Here is a 14,303-nt window from a genome sequence, read left to right as displayed (position 1 = left end):
CCCCCTGATTGTATCTTGGAGGTCTTCCTTGATGGAACCCTTGACGATTGGGATTAGCCAAGTAGTTGACTTCTTTGGATGCATTGTCTTGAGCCATGCATATGCTTGACTCATGGGCCCCTCCACAAATGTTGCATCCCCCAATTTGCATGATTGAAGGATGAGTAGGTTGCACTGCATGTAGCTATTGAGGAAGTTTGTTTAGCGTCTCTGTGAGGGTCTCTATTTGCTTGGCTAGGAGCTTGTTTTGAGCTAGTATGACATCTTGAGATGTGAGCTCAAGAAGAATCTTCTTTGTAGGCATGCAAGCTTAATCACAAAGGATGACATGGTCGCTGGCTACCATATTTTCAATAAACTCCATAGCTTCATTAGGTGTCTTCAATTTGATCTTTCCACCAGCAGAGGAATTGAGAAGTTTCTTGGAATGGGGTCACAAGCCATCAATGGATATGTTTAGCTGAACTGGCTCATTGAACCCATGGGTAGGAGTCTTCCGGAGTAAACCGTGGAAGCGGTTAAGAGCTTCACTCAACGATTCATCAGGGAATTGGTGGAATGAAGAGATTTCCACCTTCCCCTTAGCGGTCTTGGACTCCGGAAAATATTTCTTCAAGAACTTCTCCACCACCTCTTCCCATGTCCACAAGCTATTTCCTTTGAACGAGTGTAGCCATCTTTTTTCTTCACCAACCAAGGAAAAAGAACATAGGTTGAGGTGGATGGCATCATCTGGAACTTCTGCTATCTTCATCATGTTGCAAATCTCTATGTATGTAGCAAGGTGGGCTTATGGATCTTCATTCAGCAGCCCATGAAAGAGATTGCCTAGAATTAGCTGGATGAAGGAATGTGGATAAGTGATGTTGGCTGCTTGAACTTCAGGTTGAGCTATGCTTGTGAAGTACTGAGGTGTAGAGGAACTAGAGTAGTCTTCTAGAGTGATCCTCTGTTGCTGGTCCTCTGTCATGATGTGCTCTTCAAAATTCGGATGTGGGTTGATCATATGGAAAAAGGAAGATGATACAAACGATGGTGGTCCTTGATTGGCCTGTACCTCTTGTTGTTCTCTCTTTCTTCTTACGACATTGTTTCTTCTACAAGTTGTTTCAATCTCTAAATCCAAAGGAGCAAGGTCGTTTCCTGAAATTATACCTCGCATACAAGAAAGAAATCAACTACTGTGCAGGGTATCAAAGAATTAAAATAGAAATTAAAAATAAAGAGTGAATAAAGAAAAAAAATTGAAAAAAATTAAGAAAATAAAAACCGATTGATTTAAAATTAGAATATCCAAATTACCAAATACAAAGAACAAAGTCCCTGGCAGTGGTGCCAAAAACTTGTTGAACGATTAGCAAGTGCACCAAATTGTCACTAAGTAGTAAAGTTAAAATTGAAGTCTAAGTGTCGAATCCACAGAGACTTTGTTTGTACTTAGGTAGGTGAATATATAATTTCCAAGCAATAAATAAAGTGGTTTAAAAGGTTGTGAAGAAAATAGTAAAATAAATTGGCATAAAATTAATTTGAATTAAACAAGAAGGAAACAAATATAAAAGTAATTTAATTAATTAAAACAGAAAAGATGAGAAAATTCAATCTTATTATAGAAGTTAAATTTAGAAGATGAGAATGTCGGAAACTTAGCCTACCAGAGCTACTCTTGATGTAATATTAATGATTTTTCTCTATTAGTGATTATTTTAATTTTCACCTGCATCTACTCATATACTTTAACAAATATCCCTCAAGTGAAAAAGCCTAACTTATCTATCTTCTCTCCCAAATCCCTTTAAGAGATAAAATAGTTAAATTGCATTAAGAATAAAGATGTATAACATACAAGATAAAATCAACCTATCCCTAGTGATGAAGTTATTTAGATACCCTTTCCCAATTCTCTTACAGTCTATTTGGATGGAGAAATTTAATAGGGTAATTCAATTTTTTAAAGGATTTTAATTACTTTCCAGTGAAATAAGATGTTTGGATAAAAAATTTGAAAAGAAATTAAAATTTCAATATTTTGTTCAGGTATTTTAATTAACTTAAATATTAGGATTTCAAATTATTTAAAAAAAATGAAAGAATTTGAAATTCTTTTGTGAACTTAGGATAGGAACACGTTACGTTCTCTCGCACCTCCATCATTTCCAATAGTTTATCCCTCTTCTCTTTCTTGCAACACTTAGGATACGACACCTTGGCGAGCTCCACCAGCACCGTCTCGGGCTTCTTGACGCGCACGATGAGATCGGAGTTGCGCGCTTGGAGGCTGCGGCGGAGGTCGGAGACAGAGTCGATAAGGAAGGCGGCACGATAGGGCCCAGTCTTGTCAAAGTCGGATGCCGACTTGCCGTAGTCAGATGGGTCGAAGAAGTAGATGGGGAGGACGGAGAGGGAGTCGTTGTTGGTGGCGGTGAGGCACTCATTGTCAAGGAGGCGGAGGTCGTTGCAGAACCAGATGAGGGCGGCGCGGCGGAGGGGGGTGGCATTGGGAGGGTCGCGGGGGCGGTGGGGAGCAATGGAGAGAGGGGCGTGGAGGGGATTGGTGGATTTGAAGGAGGTTTTGGAAGGAGGAGGAGTGGTGGTGGAGAGAGAAAGGTGTGTGAGGGATGAGGCTTGGGTTGGGACTTTGAGCTTGCTTGGTTGAAGGGTTGTTGATGGGATGTTCTTGGGTTGGACGAAGGGGAAAATAGTGGAGAGAGAAAAAGAGTGGTTGCTTCATGCTCTTTCTCTGCTTCAGAAATTGTTTCAATCCTGTTTTTATAACTAATTTTGCTTCTTTTTTTTATTACAAGCTTAATCCTGTTTTTACTAAAAAAACTGTTTTATTCAAATATAAAATTTTAAAAAAGAATTCATTTGATTATTTTATCAAAATAAGAAATTTTGAAAATGAACAAATTTAATTTCTTTATCCAAACACAAAATTTTAAAAATGAAGAAATTTAATTTTTTATTCAAACACAGAATTTTGAAAATGAAAGAATTTAAATTGAAGCATTTGAAATTCTTAAAATTTAAAGTTCTTTAGAATTTTAAATTCCCCCATCCAAACACACTCTTAGAGAATAACGCTTCCCAATGCTACTCCTAAAACTTACCATGCAAATGGGTGATCAAACCATAAACAATAAAATTAAACACAAGAAAGGATAATGCAAAAATAATATTCATAAAAGATAGGAAGAGAAATTATATCAAAAGTAGTTGGCTGCTAAGTTTTCAACAAAGGGGTTTAGTCTCTCATTGTCATAGGAGACTTTACAATTGCAAGAGGATAATATTTAGTAAATGGGGTAATTGAGAAAGGGAGTGGAGGAAAGGAATGATTCCTAATGCTTGCTTCTCCTTCTTCTAGCATTTTGCCTTCTATAGGAAATTGTATTCTCTTGGGATTTCTATGTCTTTTTTTTCTTCTTCCCTCTCCTCCTTTTATAGGTGCAGTTCAGCTTGGTTTTCATGCAACCTTCGCGCCAAGCACGATTACTGCGCTTAGCGAGTACGGCGGTATTCGTGTTCAGTGTGTGTCTCGTGCTAAACGCGCCTTCACTTTCCAGAAATATCTATACTTCTTGGCACTAAGCGTGTGTTGTCCGCTAAGCCTGTGCATTGCACTAAGTGCCTGAAACGCGCTAAGCGAACAACTTCATATCTTCAATTTGCTTCTTGGGCTTTACTTTGTTTTTCTGCGCCAATTATTCACCAAGCATCATAAATTCATCAACTTTTAATGTTTTCTGCACAAAAACTTAAATGATGTTAAAATTCCAATTATTTGCACAAAAAGGAAGAGGTAAGAGAGAAAAATTACTAATTCCTATATAATTTAATCCCAAAATATACCTATACATAGCAGTTATCAGAGCTCAAGAGGGAACCCAGGTAGATCAGGCTTCGGTGGAATTTTTTGAAACTCTCTTGGTGAATGGATTAGTGGCTATTTAGGCTATTGTGGAGTGACCACCAACCTCCATGCATAACTGTTAGCTATAAACCATAGTATGAAAATAGCTTGGGAAGCTAGTTATTTGGATTTGATTTGTGAAATAGACTCCTTGAATGTTTATCAACTCTAGGTCCAACATATGCCTATGTTTCATTCACATGTTGTCATTATCAATATGATTCATGCCTTCCTGACTAAACCTTGGTAGGTTCTAATTCAACAAACCTTACAAGAAGCTAATTCATGTACAGATTGGTTCGCTAAAGAAGGATCTTGATCACACTTGTCTTTTGTTTTTTGGGGAGGCTTGCCCATCCTCTCTTAGTTTAGCAATTTTAGCTTATGCAGTGGGCTCTATTTCTATTAGGATGTATAATATATCTTTTAACATTCTGATGAATAAAAAATAAATTAGTAAAATTCTCAAAAATTTATAATTTTCAATAGATTTTAATTAATAATAAAAACATATTTGATAAGAGAATATTTGAGAAAGTGATGATACTCCATTAAATTTATAATTTTTTTTAACATTCAAACTTAATTGATGATCACAACTAGCCTAAATTTTAGATAAATGACCAATTTCATCCTTGTAGTTTTCACTCGATGACAATTTTGTCTCTGTGCCATGGAAATGAAAAATTTAGTCCACAAATGTGCAAACATACCGACAATTTTGTCCAACTATTAACTTATCTATGTTTTCGTAATTATTGAGTGCAGACGCGGCACATGAAGGTCGACATGGCAAAGCAACGTGTGTAGGGGGACGTTCTACATCAATCAATAATGTTTTGGACTAAAATATCAGTGAAATGTTTTTAAAATGTTGTTTTCTCTATTTTCAAACCTAATGACTATTTTGAGAAAAAGTGATGCAATCCTCCCTTGGAAGGGACCAATCACCAGAGTCATGAGCAAGAGACTCCAAAAGGATTGGGCTAGAGTTACTGAAGAAGGCCCTAGGGTTCTCGTGAACCTCAGGGTAGATTTCTGAGCCCATGGGCCAAGATTGGGTCCACTTATCTTTGTACATATTTGATTAGGATTTCATTATTTTTGGGCCTTGTATTTAAGGCTCCATAATATAGGTAGGGTACCCTAGAAATATAGGATTTTTCAGCCCTTGTATTTTAGGGCACCTAGACTAGTTTTTGTATTAGGGATAATCTTGTAATTTCACATGCATTAAGTGAATATTTGATGTGTGTGTTGGGAAATAAATTTAATTGAATTGGGAGAAGCCCAATCCAATTAAATTTTAGAGGGGGAGGTGAGCATTTGCTTGCTACACCCCATTGCCACATCATATAGTCACACTTTGTGCATGTCCTTCATGCTTTACATGCCTCATGACACCTAAGTACACTTAGTGGAGAATCTTGAACTTGATCTTGGATTAGTGGGATGAACCATAGCTAAAATTCACTAATCATAATTAGTGAAATTTTGGCTCCAAAATTTGGCTCCACAAATTCAAGTGAAATTTGATTAGAAATTCAAATTTTCCTTAAATTTTGTGTGACACTTAGGCTATAAATAAAGGTCATGTGTGTGCATTTTTTCAACTTTGATCATTTGAGAATTACACTTCAAAGTTCAAAACTCATTTGAGGCATAAAATTTCGTGCTCCTTCTCTCCTTCTCCCTTCACTCATATTTTCTTACCTTCAAGCTCTTATTCGTGGCTTCCTATGGTGGTGAACTTCTTCTTGACTCATCTTCTCCTTGAAGTGGCGTCTCCAGTAATCTTTCTTCCTTCTTCATTCCGTTGCCATTGAACTTCAAGAAGCAAATGACTCCATTAATGAAGAAGATCCAAGGCCAACAAGCTCCACATGGAGCTACATCAAGAAGTTTCTTCTTCTTGATTTTGTGCTAATACGGTCTTATGTAACAACACTTTGGTCTCCCAACAGATATAACTTAATGACAAAATAGTCCACGACATTTTTCATTAATTAAAAATGTACAAGCAACAATTGAGACAACAATATACTATTACTCAATATATCTGATGTTTTATTTAGAAGATTGTTATTTGTTAATTTATATTAATTTCATTCATCCATTGCAGGAGGGAATTATTTGCTCTCAAAGTACACCCGTCATTGAACCAATTGCAGTTGAAGTTTCACCACAAGCTACCCCTCATGTTGAAGTTGTAAATGTCTCAACATTTGTACCAACACTTGCATTTAAACCCCCTCCAATCCGCCCTGCAACTCCTATGATTAGAGTTCCCTTTCTAAGTGGACCATCTCCAACAATGAACCAACCAGATTTCTTGAATTACATTCCTACACTACGTTTCCAGCATCCTTAACCTCCTTCTAAGTGATTTATGGAAACAATATGATATTTTAGATGATTAGGTTGTGATGAATAAGTTGTCGTTCCTTCTGTTATGTTCTTTCATTAAGAACTAATTACTTTCTTAACTTGTTCTTTTGAAATTTTTGTTGTGATAATATTATGTTAGGCTTCTTGGTAGAATTATGGATTAACATCCGTAATTTGGTGTTTTTTTTTAGTATTGTCATATTAGAAAATTTGTTACTATTTGACTATGTTATGAACATAATCTTAAGTTTAATTTTGAATGCGCGTTTCTAATTCATGAAAGTGTCATGTACCATTTTATCGTTAAACTATATTTATTGAACCAAAGTATCATTGTGTAATAACATATTAGCAGGAAATCAGGAAGAAGAAGCTTTTTTTCAAAGTAGTTGTTAGGTTTGAAAATAGAAAAAATCAACTTAAAAAAAAATTCATTGACATTTTAGTCCAAAATATTGTTAACTAATGTGGAATGTCCTTTACACATGTGAATTTGTCACGTCCGCTTATACATTCCATATTAACAAAAACAAAAATAAATTAAGAATTAAACTAAATTATCAATATATTTATATATTTGTGAATTAAATTGATTGTTTTCATAATAAAAGAATAAAATAATCACAGAATGAAAACTATAGGGAGAACATTGATTATCTATCCTAATTTTTCTCGGCATCAAATTTGTTTCACAATGATGAGTAATCCAATTGACCCATACCCGTGTCGACCCTGTAGTCCTATATAAACTGATCGACGAAGGAACAAAGTCAGATTCTCACAGCTCACAAGCTACATATCATATCCCCGTATTTCGACACTACCCTACCGTTACAACCGTACCAAAATACCCGTATAAATAATTGAGGAAAAAAAGAGGCAAGAAAGATAGAAAAGAAAAGAAGACTAGCTTGCACCAAAAAAAAAAAAAAAGAAGACTAGACACTAAAAACCGTAGTAGCTTAGCGGCGTTGCTTTTTCGGAGTACTTGAAATGGTGGAGAAGCAATCTAACGGATACAACAATCACAGAAACACACACAAGACAGCCAAATTGAACTGAGAGAGAAACAAACAAAGAAAACAAAGAGAGAGAGAGAGAAAAAAAAGACATTGACCGCCATTAAAACCCACTTTCCTTTTTTTTATCACTCCCAAACATATTCTTCTCATTTCCTTTCTCTTTCTCTCTTTCTCTCAATTTTTCACTTTAGCGTGGCAACACTGAAAGGAAAAGAATACTCTTTTAAGAACTTAAAAGCAACCAATTCCAGTGTTTGTGCCTCATTTTCTCTACAGTTCCTCCAATCCGGTTCGGTTGGTCCGGTGCGGTTCGGTCCGGTTCAATTGGATCATGGAGCAAACCACTCTCGAAGCCATTCAGTTCAACGAGGAAATCCAAGGTCTCATGGCTGCTCCGGCGCCGGAAACCGCCAATTCCTTCACCGCGCTGCTCGAGCTTCCCCCGACGCAGGCCGTCGAACTCTTCCACTCGCCGGAGCGCGCCGGGAAACCGCCGCGCCACAGTCCCAAATCCTATCCGTTGACCTCCTTCGCCGCCTCCGCATCCGCCCCCGCCACCGCCACCGCCACCGCCAACGCCAACCTCACCTTTCCCTCCAACGCCGCGCTGATCGATCGCGCCGCCAGGTTCTCCGTCTTCGCCGGCCAGAGCTCGAACTCGAACTCGCCGGAGGTGAAGCGAGAGCTGCCGGAGACCGATTCCAACCCGAGCTCCACTCACGGCGGCGGCGGCGGAGGCTCCGTCTCCGATCTCGCCGTGGAGAACCAGAATCTGAAAACTGCGAAGAGGAAGGAGCGAGAGAAGAAGGTAAACGTCTCGCAATTGAATCGCGACCGAAAATTAGGGTTTCAATTCTCGTTACTTTTTTGACGAAATTGAATGATGATTCCGTGAAACGCAGGTTAAAGCGTCGTCGAAGAAGAGCAAGAGCGTCGCCGCCGCCGACGAGATTTCCGGCGACGGCGAGAAGCTTCCGTACGTTCACGTTCGAGTTCGTCGAGGTCAAGCCACTGATAGCCATAGCTTAGCAGAAAGGGTAACCTGTTTAATTAACCACTGATTAATTATTCTAATCACAGTTATTTATAAAAGAAACAAAAAAGTTAAGTTGAATATTATGTCAAAAAAGTTAAGTTGAATATTATGTCAAAAAAGTTAAGTTGAATATGAATATTTTTATAAATATTTTTTTTTTTGTTTAAAATTTGTGTTGTAGGCTAGGAGAGAGAAGATAAATGCTCGGATGAAGCTTTTACAAGAGCTGGTCCCGGGTTGCAACAAGGTTGGTCCCTTTTTCTTCTTTTTGAGGGTTTAATTAATTGTGATTTGTTCAAATATCATGATTATGCCATGATTATCTGTCTGATTTGTCTCCTAAAAGTGCAATTATGGGGTTTTGTAAACTGGGTTGGGTGTCATTGTCACCTTTTCACCTAAAAAAAGTGCATGCTTTTGTATCAAGAAAAGTGCTCACTTGCACTGGGTGTGAGAACATGGTATTTTCGTAACTTTACACCCCCCTCCCTTCTTTCTCTCTGGTTTTGCTTTTTGAATCTGTTACAACTTGTAACGTACTTAACAAGACTGCTCCAAGGTTATCTCCGTCATTCCGTTACACCACAAAAAAATAAAGCCTTTGCCATTCCAATCTTGTTCTTCTACTTAAGAATTGTTTGGACAAACTTTTTATTAGATATTTATAAGAAAAGATGAAAAAGTAAAATGAAAAAAGTTTTTTTTATAAGTTAAAATTACCTTATGTAAAATTTAAAATTCACTTTTGAAAAAAAATGAAAAGAAAGAGTTTTTATAATTTAAGTTTATGTAACTTAAGGAAAAAATTTGATTCATTTATGTTCTTAATTTCTTTTCTTAGAAATGATTACGAGAAAAGTTAGTAACAAACTCTCTAAACATACTTTTTTTTCCGTGTTGCTTAAAATTATTAAAAATTGCAAAATTTTGTGTGTTTATTGAGTCATTGATTTTTTTTTTTGGACGAATTTAATGAGTCATTGATGATTTTGTAGTTTTCCTTAATAAATTTTAATAGCGTTAATAAATGGTTTGTTAGAAAGAGTTATTGGAGTGTGTCTGTGTGTGATGTTAACACTCTTAACTTTTAAGTGCATATTGAGAAATTTGTGTTGGTTTCTCATTAAAGAAAATCCCAAATCATGATTTTGGCAAGCCGTAAACTAGAGGTTATCAACTGAAATCCAAACACACTACTAGCCTTGTATACATATTCGATTGATGTTGCGTAGAGTTTGAGGTAAGTAATAGCCAGCCTTTCCTCCATCCTCAACTGGTTTCTGACTCTGAATTTTGGACGTCAATGTGAAAGAAGCTGTTCAAGACCTGTACAAAAAGTGACATCAAGACAATAAGGTTACACAAAAGTAACATAGTGATTCTTTATTTTCTTTTTAGGCCATAAATTAGTAATTGTTTTTTTTGAAAAGGACAAACAAAAATATGAGTCATGGTTTGTTCAGGACAATTAAGGTAATCCCCCCTCGTCCCTTTCTCCAGCCAGAAAGACTTAGTGAAGAGAAAGAAGGGTGGGCGTGTGGGGCGAAAGGGGAAGGGGGGTTGTTTTAGCTTGACTCTGCCTTTAAACAATTGAGAGACACATAGGTGGGTGTATTGAGACTAGTGTGCATGGGTCCCCTATGCAATTGAAATATGAATCCTTTTTTGTGACGGTGATGGTTCCATCTTCTTTAGGAGTTTGGTATCCATCAATCATTTATGGGATGACGAAAATAGGGTGAAAAAGGAAAGCATTCCTTTTGCAGTGTGCATCTACCAAACGGATATAAACCTAACTGGCTTTGAACATTCTACATGATCAACATTAACACTGCCCAGCCTTAAGCGAGATACACACCTCAAGACTCTCCTAGAGTCTTCAACTTCAATTGCACCACCTGTCTTCAGCCTTAAGAGAAATTTATGCCTGACTGATTTGGAAACAAACATTTTTGTTTTTATGAATAAATAAAAAATATAACGTTTTTACTTTGTTTCACCTTTCAAAAATTTGTACAATAAACAGTGGAAATAACAAAAACTTGTTTTTAACAAATCTTTGTAAATAAAATAAAAATGGTATCTTTTGTAATTATTTATTAAGATGGAAATGAAAATCATTAAATATTTTCTGAAACCACCATACACGATATTTGCATGCCCCTTTTCCGATTATATTAAAGTGTTATTTTGAATAATTTTAGTTTTGGATATTTCTCAACTTGGGAAATATAATCTGGTTGAAGATGTCGCCCCAAATTGATCTCCCTCCTTTTCACCTAATTACTGGTTTGCTATACTTGTTTGATCAAATTTTGTCAATGCTACTATGGACCTATTTATGTTTATTTACTATAAATGTTGGATTTTTTTATGCATTTAGATTGTATCTGATTTTTCTCAAAAACAATTGATCTAGCAAGTCAAAGATAGCTGACATGACAATGTTTGCTTTACAGATATCGGGAACGGCATTGGTTCTGGATAAAATCATCAACCATGTGCAATCTCTACAGAATGAAGTGGAGGTCAGACTTTCATATCATTGATACTGTACTCTAGCCAATTGTTTTGACAAACAATGACTCGATGAGAAGGATAAAGTTATTAGAATCAATCTGATTGACATTTCTCAATATTACTGTGGATAGTGCGTAAAACTTTTAAAAGAAGTGGCTGGTGCTCCTTTCTTCATTATCTTTATCTGATCCCTCGAAATTGATATGTTGCCCTGTAAAAAGCTACCGTGAGTTTCTGGAATACGGCAGTCATCAGAACAAGTAAAACATTGCCACATATAAGTATTAAAGCCATCATGGTCCTATTATTTTGTACTATATGCTATTATAAAGTGTCATCCTTCTAAAAACTTGGGATTAGATTTCATCTAATAATGGTTCTGACTCCTATCTTCCTAATGTGGACTCGAGACTTGAAAATGAATGCTCCCAGAATTGTGCATTTCTTGGTTATGTATATATTTAGAAGTTATAAAATGATAAACTTTTCTTTGTAATGATATTTTATCAAAGTAAGTTTGCTTTGCAAGTGAACTGCAATTATGAAGATATCTAAAGATTGGGAAGATTTCACATAATCTTTTTGTTGGAATGCAGTGCTGTAATGAGTTATTTTCATCAATATGATTTTGTTCTTATTGATTTACATTCTGATTCCAGATATTATCAATGAAACTGGCAGCAGTTAACCCAGTAATTGATTTCAACCTCGACAGCTTACTGGCTACTGAAGTAAGTACAAATTTTTTTCTCATCTTTGTTGGGGAGTAATCTGAAGTACATGGGTTATGGATCCTCTCATGTACCTGATAGGTCTTGTTCTAATAATGTATCTATCATTTTTCTGAAATAAATATTAGATAGATCCCACCGATTTATTGTCTACCAAGTGAGAGATTACACAATACTTGACATGAGAGGATCCACTCCTGAAGCAAATGAACTTGTCTGGCTTGATTCTAAAACATTTGAGGAATAATATTTGTCAACACCTTCTGGAGTAATTTCAGTTCCAGTTTTATTGGGACATTGGCACTTGTGCAGTATTAAGAAGACCTGATGTAGTTTTAGACTATTCTGTCAAACACTTTCCACATGGATTAGCAATTGATCAAAATTTTACTATTCTGTCAAAACTTGTCTACCTAATTGCGTTTTGCATTACCTATATACTTGCCCAAAAACGGAAATGGTGAACTTGAAAATGGGGCAGTGAAAGCGTTGCCTTGAAGTCAGTAACTGTCATTCATTCATTCTGTAGGATGTTCTTAGAGACCAACCATGAAAACTGTAGACACTGAACAAGAATTAACAATGTGAACACACGGATTCTTGCACTTGATTGCTTACCTAATTACTATTTACAAATTCTCTGGCTCATTGTAATTGAACTCCTCACACCTCCATCCTTATATCAAGGTCTGGGGTATATATGGATTTGAAAATAGTGTTTTGATGTGTTCAGTTGGACCTGGTATAGGCTCTAGGGCGTGTGTTATTGTGGATAGAGCCCGTTCAGCATTTTCCATTGAAGTTCTGATTTTATTTTAATTTCCTTCTGCTGATAAAATTGTTGTTGGTAACTTGTAGGGAGTGACTCCAATGGACTGTAACTTCCCTCCGACAGTTGCACCTGTCATGTGGCCAGAAATCCCACAGAACGGAAACAGACAACAATATCAGCAACCATGGCCGTTTGATGCACTCCACCAACCCCTTTGGGGGAGGGAAGAAGACAACACTAATTTCATGACTCCAGAAAACTCACTCTTGAGTTATGACTCATCGGCAAATTCAGGTAGATCAGAGTTAAGCTTCTATTGCACACATCTCCTCCCAAAAGACAACACAGAATTTTTTTTAATTTAATCTCATCACGGTTTCTACTTTAATTGGCATTGGGTTTCATAAATAAACAAGAATTGGTGCTATCTATCTTTTCCAATTTCCATGGATCTCTGAAAAGCATAAACGAATCTGAGAGAAATACTCATAAATAACTCAAGCCACTTTAACTTACTATTAAAAGTTATGAATTGCACAAAAGGAATTAATATGCATATACAACTGCGGATCTGTTATTAAATTTTTAGGGTGCTAGGCAATTCTGAATCTGATTTTTTTTTCTTATTCTGGTAAAATACTTTTGAATCTGAATTTAACAACTTAAATTGTGATACAGTATCTCTGCATTCAAATCAGTTGAAGATGGAGCTCTAAAGGGAAACTACAAAGGTGGTGGTACCAGTAGCAATTAGCCTATTAGTGTATATAACAAATATAGTATTAGCAATTAGTCATGATTTGAGCAGCCTCAACATTCAGCAGGTTTTCCCTAACTCTATTTTGTCAGAGTCAGTTGGAAACCTGGATTTTATTCAGCCAGCAAGGAAGAAGAATTGGTATGCTATTTTTATTTAATATATTACTATCACTATGTATACTAACTATAGTAATCATTCAATCTTTCAAGTGATTGATTGATTTAGATTGTAAAATCATTGAACGAACTATTACTGAACTATCATTGAAGTTTGTTGCTTTGTTCATCGAATGCTACTTAGATGGTTGGTTCTTTCTCATGATTTTTCTGAACAAACTACTATAATTTTTTAAAGGCGGGCGTTATTTTAAATTCTTTATTTTGCATTTTTATCTTTTTCCCATTTCTATCGCAAAGCAATAAATATTGTATACTGGCAACAGTACTGCAGCAACAATAAATATTGATCCTTATTTTGTAGTGTTTTTGTCTTTTATCATATTGGCCTAGCCATAAATTGACTTGGCTAGCGTGGGACCGACGTAATGACTTATCTAGATTTCTGCTGTTCATTTTGTTCCCGTAGGTTACGGAAAATATGTCATGATGTGTTCTACATTAACTTTCTTACGGATATTCTATTTTCTGTTCCACTTACAGGCTTTTCAGATGCTGCAAATCATTACAGATGATAAATTTAAACGATAATGTAACTTTTGTTGGACTTTTTAATTGATGAATTGAAATGATGGTATTACTTCTGCAAGTATTATAGATGATAAATTTAAGTTATAAATATCTTTTTAGTTCTTCTAATTTAGATTAGTTTTATTTTTAATTTATGTAAAATTATTTTTTGATTTTTAGTTCTTATAAATTATGTTTTTATTTTATTTTTTATCCTTATGACGTTTTAAATAATATTATTTTATTGTTTAAAGTGTTATCTAAAATATTTTAAAGATTACATTTTTTTTGCAAGTATGAAAAATAAAAAATATTAAATTATAAAAATAAAAAATATGTTTAAACCTAAATTTAAAGAGGATATATACATCAAGCTGAACCTATTTTTAATTTTTCTGACTTTCCAAGATCATGCTTCTCCCATGATGCTGTCTACTTTACTCTCTTCGAAAGCAATACCCTTGTCATGGATGAT

General features: G+C 35.6%; 2 protein-coding genes across 2 annotated transcripts; one reads left to right on the top strand and one right to left on the bottom strand.

The window, feature by feature from the left end:
• Positions 1-433: 433 nt before the first annotated feature.
• Positions 434-2,727, bottom strand: LOC100799655 (blue-light photoreceptor PHR2-like; the record flags this gene model as incomplete). The annotated part of the gene is made up of 2 exons (XM_003518017.1): positions 434-748; positions 2,146-2,727. Coding segments are annotated over 2 exons (897 nt in total), but the record flags the coding sequence as incomplete, so codon positions are not given.
• Positions 2,728-6,944: 4,217 nt separating this feature from the next.
• On the top strand, positions 6,945-13,427 carry LOC100799133 (transcription factor bHLH48). The gene is made up of 7 exons (XM_003518016.5): positions 6,945-8,131; positions 8,226-8,360; positions 8,541-8,606; positions 10,819-10,887; positions 11,539-11,610; positions 12,469-12,676; positions 13,061-13,427. Exons 1-7 carry the CDS (start codon positions 7,655-7,657, stop codon positions 13,096-13,098), a joined length of 1,065 nt encoding a protein of 354 aa, XP_003518064.1. The 5' UTR covers positions 6,945-7,654; the 3' UTR covers positions 13,099-13,427.
• The last annotated feature ends 876 nt before the right edge of the window (positions 13,428-14,303 follow it).

The sequence above is a fragment of the Glycine max genome, chromosome 2 (assembly GCF_000004515.6).
Source record: "Glycine max cultivar Williams 82 chromosome 2, Glycine_max_v4.0, whole genome shotgun sequence".
Classification (NCBI taxonomy): domain Eukaryota; kingdom Viridiplantae; phylum Streptophyta; class Magnoliopsida; order Fabales; family Fabaceae; genus Glycine; species Glycine max.
The sequence above is the reverse complement of the archived record's forward strand: the minus strand, read 5'-3'. Positions and strand labels throughout refer to the sequence as shown.

Excerpts from the sequence above, each read along its gene's own strand:
- LOC100799133 (XM_003518016.5), top strand. The coding sequence starts at position 7,655 with ATGGAGCAAACCACTCTCGAAGCCATTCAGTTCAACGAGGAAATCCAA. Across the intron at positions 8,361-8,540 it reads GCCATAGCTTAGCAGAAAGG|GCTAGGAGAGAGAAGATAAA; the intron begins GTAACCTGTTTA and ends TTTGTGTTGTAG. Across the intron at positions 8,607-10,818 it reads TGGTCCCGGGTTGCAACAAG|ATATCGGGAACGGCATTGGT; the intron begins GTTGGTCCCTTT and ends TTTGCTTTACAG.